The 9,341-nt window shown below is 41.2% G+C and overlaps 1 protein-coding gene across 1 annotated transcript in view; it reads right to left on the bottom strand.

Annotated features, from left to right (window-relative positions):
• Positions 1 to 401: 401 nt before the first annotated feature.
• The window catches only part of LOC112140283, a 14,200-nt gene continuing 5,260 nt past the window's right edge, over positions 402 to 9,341 (bottom strand). The window contains exons 3-13 of the mRNA XM_024263184.2: positions 7,741 to 7,878; positions 7,497 to 7,614; positions 7,229 to 7,409; positions 6,184 to 6,310; positions 5,959 to 6,108; positions 4,788 to 4,843; positions 3,100 to 3,275; positions 2,617 to 3,017; positions 2,433 to 2,529; positions 1,237 to 1,465; positions 402 to 1,164 (exon numbers count right to left, since the gene is read on the bottom strand). Of these exons, the coding sequence (XP_024118952.1) occupies positions 908 to 1,164; positions 1,237 to 1,465; positions 2,433 to 2,529; positions 2,617 to 3,017; positions 3,100 to 3,275; positions 4,788 to 4,843; positions 5,959 to 6,108; positions 6,184 to 6,310; positions 7,229 to 7,409; positions 7,497 to 7,614; positions 7,741 to 7,878 (1,930 nt within the window). The 3' untranslated portion in view covers positions 402 to 907. The remainder of the gene's footprint in view (positions 1,165 to 1,236; positions 1,466 to 2,432; positions 2,530 to 2,616; positions 3,018 to 3,099; positions 3,276 to 4,787; positions 4,844 to 5,958; positions 6,109 to 6,183; positions 6,311 to 7,228; positions 7,410 to 7,496; positions 7,615 to 7,740; positions 7,879 to 9,341) is intronic.

Raw genomic sequence — 9,341 nt, 5'->3', positions numbered from 1 at the left:
AAGCCCTTCTATAGCCTCATTCAGTGCGAAGTATTGTTTGGTGCCACTATGCCTGCATTGCTGAGCGGTTCATCCTGGACTGGATCTCCGGTGTACCTGACCCTGCTTGATCTTTGATTGCTTGCTGCCTGCCCTAACCCTCGCCTGGACCCTGACTACTCTACTAGATTAGCCTTTGCAGTCCCCTTTTCAAAATAAAGGCTGCTTCATTGAGATTTAAACTCACGTCCTCTCAGATTTCTTCACTAATGAAGTCTTCCCTGAAAATCCAACAGCTCGCCCTATTTGTTCATATATTGTTATATTAATGTATTTGTTAACATTTCTTATCTTCTAATGATCTTCTCCAGAAGCTGCAATCTTCAACGAAAACGGTTGAAAAAGACAAGCCTGAAACAAACAACCCAGAAGCATTTTATTGTTTGTGAAGACTCATGATAGTGCCCATTTACCCGCCCATTTCTCAAGTCATTGTAGGCATAAATACACAAAAGAATTTGATGGTGATGTTGATGATCAACATAATTCCAGTAGATTCTGTTAAAAATTTAAATTTACAGTTAATTAAAGAACATAAAGACTGGAGCTCCGGTGTTAAAGGGTTAAAGATGCCCTTCAGTGACCCACTTAGCTTCACTTTTAAATTTTCATAAACATGCAGGCTGACAGTAATATGTATGAGAGTAATGCATATATTATCAAACTCATCCTTCTCTTCTTTATCATAGATTGTAATCATTAGTTTTTCTGTGTTGCTTTAAACTCCACCATAAATGTGGGAATAAAACAGATTATCGTGAATCAGAGCCTTTCTAAAGATGTAGAGCCATGACTGAAATTCTGAATGTATTTTAGCACATTGGGTGGCTGATATGAAAAGGAGGAAGGATGAGCGTTCTTGCTGGGTTTAGCTCTGAGGGTCTTCTTCGATGAGAACTTTGCGGTCCTCCGCTGTCCTCCTCCTGCTGTAGTGACGGATAACCAAAACCAGCAACACCACGGACACCACGAAGGCTGTCGCAAACACCACTGTGGTGAGGTTGGATGTGAAGACCGCCATGACTCCAGAACCGTGGCTGCCTGACCTGGTTTCTGGCCTGGTTTCTGATCTGATGTCTGATCTAGGGTCAGGTTTACTCCCTGAAGCAGATGCTGGAGGGTTCACTGTAAGGCAAGAAGATACAGTTTAGAAATCAGTCAGATGGAAGCACAAAAAGGGCTCAGTCATCCTCCAACCTGCAGCAGGGACATCAATCTTTCTCATCTCAGGCTCCAGCATGTCTCCGGCCATGATGGGGGCCGCTGATCTGACAAACTGCAGAGGTCCCTGGATGATGTAATGGCTGCTCGTCTCCTTGCTCAGGCCTCTTTTGCGTCGGCGGAAGGGTTCATTCAAACATCCCTGAGCACATCTGGAAAAGGGATTGTCTGGTTCGCACAAGATGACGGAACAGGTGATGTACACCTGCGAAGCAGAAGTGTGTTGGATGAACCACTATTGAAGGACTTAACTCCAGTGTGCATGTCTACGCTAATAGTTAGAGTTTGGTCTTTTTGTTTCAGCAACATTAAGTCAAAGTGAGGAAATCTACTACAGCAGACTGTGACTCGTGTGTGTTTGAGTGCACACTTCATCCTGCTCAGGGATGTACAGTGTGTCAGAGTTTAGGGCAGAATGCAAACCGGACAGGTCAATCAGAGCTGCTGCTGTCCAGCTGTCGCTCCCTTTTGGAATATCTCCGCCTGTCACTGGACTGCCTCAAAACGTGGCCGGACAGCTACTGACCAATGTCAACTGTTAGAGAGAAATCGTCCAGTTATTTGAACTTTTTCTAAAAATTTCTGTGGCGTGTAAATGTGTGACTCCTGAATTCAAATGCTGCCATGTGACCACCAGTCAGATTTGGTGAAAAACTTGCATTTGGTGGCCATAGGATGGCATTTTGGGATATGTGACTATAAACCAAAGTTAGTCCTCGAGGGCTGTCCTGCTGGTTTTCCAGAAACTCTACCTTATCTGCTGCTGATTACCTGGATCAGGTGTGTTTGGCCAGTAAGGAACTTCAATGGCAGGTTGGCATGTAGGACACTGACCCTCGAGGCCTGGATTTGGGCCATGACCAGCCAATATAAACTGTCCTTGTGTTTCTTGCTCACATGGGTTCACACCTGTTTGAATGCTTGTTACCTACAGCTAAAAGAAGAGCTGCAACCTGTACTGCAAACAGGCAGCTATAGGGCAGGTGCTGGTGATGTGTATCTGTTGTGTTGTTTGATCCCCATTATGAGGATTAGGACGGCCAAGTCTTTTCTAGAACTAGGCAGAGTTTTAAACTAGATCCTACTCTGGATACAAGTGTCTTACCATACAGTCTTCCTCACAGAGTTCAAGTATGGATGAATATTTATCAGGTAAATTCACACAAGGTTACCTGGTCGTAGTTTCCAGTGAATTTGAAGGCCTGGACTTCAAAGTTGTATGAATTTTGATCGACCAAGTAGCTTTTAAGTGTTGGATCTTTCGAACAACTGGAAGACAAAAACAAGTTAGACAACTGTTTGCTTTTCCAAAACTTGAAAAGAAAGCATAACTTTCCATTGTTGAAGAACACTCACCCATTTTGGATCAGGTCATAAAAGAGAGTATTGTCAGGGTTGTCGTCTGGAGTGGCTCTGCATGACTCAACAAACAAAGTCACGTTTGGGAGCTCAGACTTTGCTTGAATTCCCATGTAAATCATGTCCATTAGCTTGACCTGCACCGGGTATGCACTGGGCTCCACCTTGGTTGTAAAGTTACCGTCACGGTAGATGTCAAAGGTGTAGCCAAAGCTTCCAAAACTAGACTCAGTGAAGATGTAGTCGGCGTTGTGGAGGTTGTAGTAGCTAGAGATGCTGATGGTTTTGGGAAACTCGCAGGAAAAGTCGATCTTAATGGTGCGTCTTCGGACAATGACCTCACCAGGGAGCACATAGGAGTTGATCCGGTTTTTGAAAACCATGTAGTCCCCTTTATCCTAGTTGCAGGAGAAACAAACTGTTAAAAAGAAGAGAAGCTGTGACATGACCTCTGGTTTATTTTTTTTTATCTTTGCATGCCTCGAGTTTGGTGCCACAGGTGCTGAAGGACATGGAGCCCATGATGTGAGTGTCGTTGGACGTGAGGGAGCAAGACGGGTCGGTCAGTTGGAGGAAGTTGATATCAATACCAGGCATGGAAGCCTTTTCCAGGATAACCATCATCTTGTTGGGAAAGCATTGAACTGTGGCCTTGCCTGTAAGTCAGAGTCATCATTAATGCCATGCCACGTGGTTCGCTCACTGCTCCTCATCATCTGCTGGTTCTGATTGAGATCATTACTGTCATCACCTGGGAGAAGTCCTTTATACACAACCTGCATTCATTCAGTTCGTCTCAGTAAATCCTCAGTCTAACTGTTTTTTCTCTGACCTGTTCATCGACCTGTTTACACGTCTGCCTGTTGATGCCCTGACCGAGTTTCTGTTTGTCATGATAATTGACTGTATAAGAGAACAGGACTGAGCAAGTGTGATGTCATGCATACAAAATGCCTTACTTCAGCCTTCAGCGAAATTAAGTCAATTCAATCCATTTTTCCGTGATGCGGACGCCGCCATTTGGAGCCAGGTGACAACAATAAGCAGTGATTGGTCCGAGACGGTCTGACTCAGAGTTTCTATGGCAACTACTGTCACCAATTAGGAGTGAAATTTTTCAAAGTCCGCACCAATATCATCGAAATTGGGCATGATAGAAGGTGGGGGCCAGTGGCCACAACATGTTTTTATTGAGGCATCTGATTGGTCAGTTTATAGCTCGAATAACCAGCTTAAAAAAATCATGAGATAAAGAAGATGAATAAAAGCATGTTGAAAAAAAATGTATCAGTACAAGAATAGAATGACTGAGTAATAGCTGCTTATGTCTCTACAGAAGAGTATCACTCCGTGTACATCAGAATACTCAGATTAGATCAGATTAGAATTGAACTGTGAGCATGAGCCTTGAAATAATGTAAATGATTAACATAAACATTTACATTTGTCGCACGTTCGATCAGAATAAATCCTTTTACATGCATAGAAATTTCTAAAATACCGGAGAAGGCTGTAAAAGAGGAAGTAGTGAGGTCTGTTGTAAACAAACATGGTTGCAGTTAATATAAAACAATCCTTTTTAAATTTATTTTTTAAGGCACTATTTTCATGTGATTTTCTAAATACCTTCGCCCAGTACTGAACTTTTTTTCAGGAAGAGTCAGGGTTAAGGTTAGGTTAATACATGTGACCAACAACATTTTAGACCTTTGGGAAGGTCAGAGGTCACAGACACTCCCATTTTTATTGGGAAAATAAAGGAAACAGGTTTGGTGGAGAATCCAGCTTCATTCAGGGTTTTCAGGTGTGTCCTAAATTCTCTCTGTCTCTGCCTAATTTATACTCATGCTAATGTTCAGTCATAGTAACGTCCAAATCTCATAGTTAGTGAGGACTTTACAGGAACATTCCTGAAAAACTGCTTTTCCTGTTCTGGACATTTTACACTTGTCAAACTAAATGAGATCATTCTGATCCACTTAATGGAAGTTCCAGTAGGTAACTGAGTAGATGTAACATGTGGTTCAAAGGGCAGAGAACATTTTGACTGAAAGCAAGGCGTGTCCTCTCCAAAAATATCACTTCACATTATCTCCACATTATGTATTTCATTTTTTATGCGCAACTAGTGTAAATGTTTTGATAATAGTCGTAGATAATTCACAGACCTTGAACGGCAGCTGCTTGGGTTACCATGACAACGACACATCTCATCTCTGACTGCCTGCAGGACGAAAACAAAACAAGAAAAAAAAGGGTGAGCTGACAGTAATCAGAAATATGCAACAGATTAATGGTTCTTGTGAATATCTAGGACACAAACAGAGAGGAGAAAAGTGAAAACACTGTTTGGATTTAGACCATAACAATGAGAAAATGTTGTTTTTTTTGTTTTTAATTGCCGCCCATCATTTAATCTACTTTAATTGTTTAGCTTTTACACAACTCAGACTGAGCTAAATTCAACCAAGATATTCATGACCATTTAGGCAATAAAGAGTAAATCTCCATGGCAATGAGACTGGGCTTCATTGATCTCATTTTGTGTCACCAAATAATTGGGGTGTGTATCTCTCCCTCTCAGACGATTCGATACACATCTCGAGACATGGTCTATAAATAGATAAATCATGGATTAAACTAACGATGCAGTCCGATTATTTTACCAAAAACTTTAAAATCTTAATACTTTTTATTGATATGGGATTCAAAGCTCTAAATAATAATGTACTTCATTATGACAGAGAAATGTATTCAGGTAATGACTTGGAAGAAGGAAGCTTAGGATTGGACGTCTGTTTGTTTACATCACATGATGTACATAAAAACACAAAGACAGTAGAAAAAAAACAGAAAAAGGAACTGCAGTTTATAAGAAATTGATTATTTACATCTTGATTGATTTTATACCTTCCAACCAATATACTCTTGTTCATATCTGTGGTTTTCAAACGATTCTGCAGCCGCTCGATCAATCTTCGATATGTATCTACATCCCTAACCGATACTGCTGTTCCTTCCACTGCCCAGTTGATTATTCCGATAAATATCTAATATCTTTTACATCCCTACCAAATAAAGAAAACTCCTGCCAGGAAATTCTCATCTTATTCCTTGTTCTTGATTGTAAATATGACTCTTCTGAAGATCTCACCCTCCAAATAGATGTTTCTGAATATTTGTGAAAATTCATGCTTTCTAAAATGATTGTTTTATCTTTTATTTTGTTTTTTAAATGGAAACATTATCTGAACTAGCTAGCGTTTGATTGGATGTCTGATGTATTGACCTGCATCTTGTGACAGAACAGTGAGTCTTTGAGGGTTCGGCAGCACTCACATGTTCAGTGTTTCTGCTGTGAAGCAGATTGGCACAAATCTGTAGAGGTCTGAGCTCTGTGGTGTCCAGTTCAGGCTCAGCTCTGCCGTGGTGCCCTGAGTGACGGTTTTGTTGATGTTCAGGGGGCCGCTGACCTGGAAGTCCGTTATCCTGCAAAACAAAGAGCGATCAGTCTAGTGCTCAGAGAGCAGGAGGAGGAGCTGATCAGAAATCAAAAGTCTGTACTGAGATGTGGCCTGGGCTTCTGCCAAAAGGTGGAAGGCCTTGCCCACGGGGGCGTGAAGAACGTCTCCATGCGAGGGCGTCCTGGACAAAAACGTGGGCTGCGAGTCACAGCTCGCTGCCTGGAGGACTGAAAGACAAACACAGCAGGCTTTTGGTTGGTGCTCTTCAACAAGTTTTTTTTTTGTTTTCGTCTTTGTGAACTTGTTGTAACAGCAGCATCTTCTCACTGTTTTCAGTCTGTTTCAGTGGAGCAGAAAGAAGCTCGGATGTTCTGTTCCAGAAGCAGAGCTGGCGTTAGCTTCCCCTTTGGGCTGTTGGTCAGTCTGGTAGAGGTGTGGTTGTGGGAGGAGCTTTATGACTTTAACATGTTTACAAAAGACGCAGACGAACTTACATTTGATTCAGACATTCAGCGGTCTCCAACCGGACTGGTTTAATACTTTCACAGACTGATCTCTAGGAGGTGGAAGTTGGTTTTTGATTTTATGTTAAGATTCAGATTTCCAGAAAAATCTTTTTTTCAAAATAAAATGCTCCAATATGGAGAATAGTTCAAAAAAATAATGTGAAAAAATCAGTAGATATTTTACAGATGATGAAGATTCAAGTTGTTGATTTATAGAAGTTTGTTTCTGATTGTAAAACAGTAATAAAGGCTTTTTTCATAGAACGCCATTATGTCAATCATAACTCAATCCAGGTTCAGACTATCTTTCAGGAAATACACTTGAATCCTATTTTGTTTTTTTTCCATTGTATATTTCTATTTAACACATCAGAGCAGCCATGTCCTCCTCCGACCACCAGAGGGACCCCTCCCCTCTCTTCAGCACCTTCCTCACTTCAACTCCCATCAGGCATTGCTTCAGCATTCTCCACGCACAGCTGATCACGCCGCTTTTCTCCTTTAGAATCTACTGGAATTATCGTGCTAACGGTTAAAAAGTTACACCTGATGAAAGTCCAGGTGTTAAAGGGAAATTTTATTCCTAAATCCTCCCTTCACCAGAGCATAGGTTTTTGTCAGCAGCTCCTCTAGACTCACCCTCAATGACAAACTGCAGCTTCACTCTGCAAAGAGGAGTAGAGTCAGAGCCAGCTCGAAGAGCTGAGGTCCCATCTCTGTAGGTCAGCGTGATGTTTTTAGAGGGAAAGTCCTCCACCATCACCTCAAACACGTGCACACCAGCCTGAACCTGGCCATCGCTTTCCAGGGTGCATGTATTCTGGGAAGCAGACGGAGATAAAGAGGATGAGGAGAAGCAGCCTCAGTCATGTTGAGCTCCTCTTCCTCGTCTGACAGGTGAGGTTACCTCAACTAGACTGGTGTTGGCGGGGGCAGTGGCTCCATCAGCAAAGCGGCACCTCACTTCATCTCCGTCTGGATCGTGAGCCAGGAGACGGACTCTGGTGAAACAGTTCTGAGGAATCCTGCCAATGAACACGAGGAGTTTCTTAAAACCGGCTCCAAACCTTCTTCTCCAAATGTTCAACCGTGATGTTTAGAAACAAGTGTGTTCTCTGTGTCTCCAAAGTGGATTTTTCAGAATGTTGTACCTCAGAGAGGACACAGTGGTGGTCACGGGGCAGCTGTTGATGGAGTGGGAGTCCGATCGGGTTCCCAGGTCCAGCTCTGCCTTGGAGGTCCAGCTGGTTTTTCCCTCGATGTTGGTTTTCCAGCAGCAGCCTGAGTCACTGAAACACACAAGACCCTCCATCGAAATGTCCGTCACACATTCACATCTACCTAAAACAGGAGAATTCATGACGTATTGGGATGATTAAAGTATTAAAAATAGATTAGTTCATTAAAAGTCGGAACAGTCCATCACTAACGAACAGGTCTCTAGATGCAGATGGTTTTCATCAGATGTTCCTATAAAGTTTAAGTCCCATTAGCTGTTACGTCACCCAGCTCCGCGTGTGAACTTTGTTCTCCACCAGTGAATGGCACTTCGAGTCTTTTTATTCAACTCGCTGGAAAAAATCGTCTCTTTCGAGTCTGAATTCTCGACTCTTTACAAAGGATTATTGTGGGCCTTTATTTAACCAAAACCCTGCAAAAAATAATGGTTTGTACGTTAAAAAATGCTTTAATGTGTCGTGTACATGCAAAACCTTAGACATGCCTTTTTTATTTTTTTCTGCATTTCTAACATTACAAACCATTCTTTTGTTAAATATTTTAATCAAATAAAAGCATGCAAGTTGTTTTGTTTTGTTTATTTTTCCTTACTTAAAGTCCCCCTATGACACATGCGTCAATGTCAAGGCTCGGGGGCCGGATCCGGCCCTCTGGGTAATTCTATCCGGCCATCCAGATAATTTATTTAATTGTTCACTTATTAATTGTTTAACTTGTATAATTTTGATAAAATACATTGTTATGGAGAGTAAAATATTTACATTTTTTTAGGTTTAAGCTGATTTATTCTGGAATAATATTCCTGTATTGTTATTATTCCTGATTATGTTAAAAAGTTACAGTTTAAAAGTTTTTAAAATTGGCATTCATTTGGCATTTACTAAGATTTTTTTCAGTCTATTTTAGAGTTTATTTATTCAGCTACATGCGAGCTGTTTTGGCAAACCTAGGTTTTTTCAGTTTTTCAGGCTAAGTTGGCATTTAGCTAATATTTTTGCTGGCTATCAGCTTCAGCGTTTTCAGCTATTAGCTCCAACATTTTTAGCTATCAGTTTCAGAATCTTCAACTATCAGGACTAGAATCTTCAGTGGGCAAATTCAGCTTACAGCATTATCTGTGATAATGCTATATGTCTAGTTTATAATTATGTTAAAGTTACAGTTTTAAAGTTTTAAAAATTTGTTTCTGTGTTTAATAAATGTTTATCCTGTTCTGCCTGCGACCGAAGGTGTGTTTTGGATTTTGGGCCCTTGTGCAACTGAGTTTGACACCCCTGTTCTATGACAATTTCTTTTATTTAAAAAACATGTTCCCAATAGTGTTTTAATTATGATTATGAAGGTTTTAACAGAAATCCCACAACCTAAATGTCTTTAAAATGTCTTTTTCATGTTGGTCTGAAGCCTCTGAGTGGGCGTGGCTTTTGGTAGCCCCACTCCTGATCCCCTCCTGTCTGATCATGATAGCTCTGTGTCTCACTAATGTAAATCTTCACCTCTGCTACATAAAAAC

This window comes from Oryzias melastigma, linkage group LG3 (genome assembly GCF_002922805.2).
Source record: "Oryzias melastigma strain HK-1 linkage group LG3, ASM292280v2, whole genome shotgun sequence".
Lineage (NCBI taxonomy): Eukaryota > Metazoa > Chordata > Actinopteri > Beloniformes > Adrianichthyidae > Oryzias > Oryzias melastigma.
Note: the sequence above shows the minus strand (reverse complement) of the source record. Positions and strands in the feature narration are given on the sequence as shown.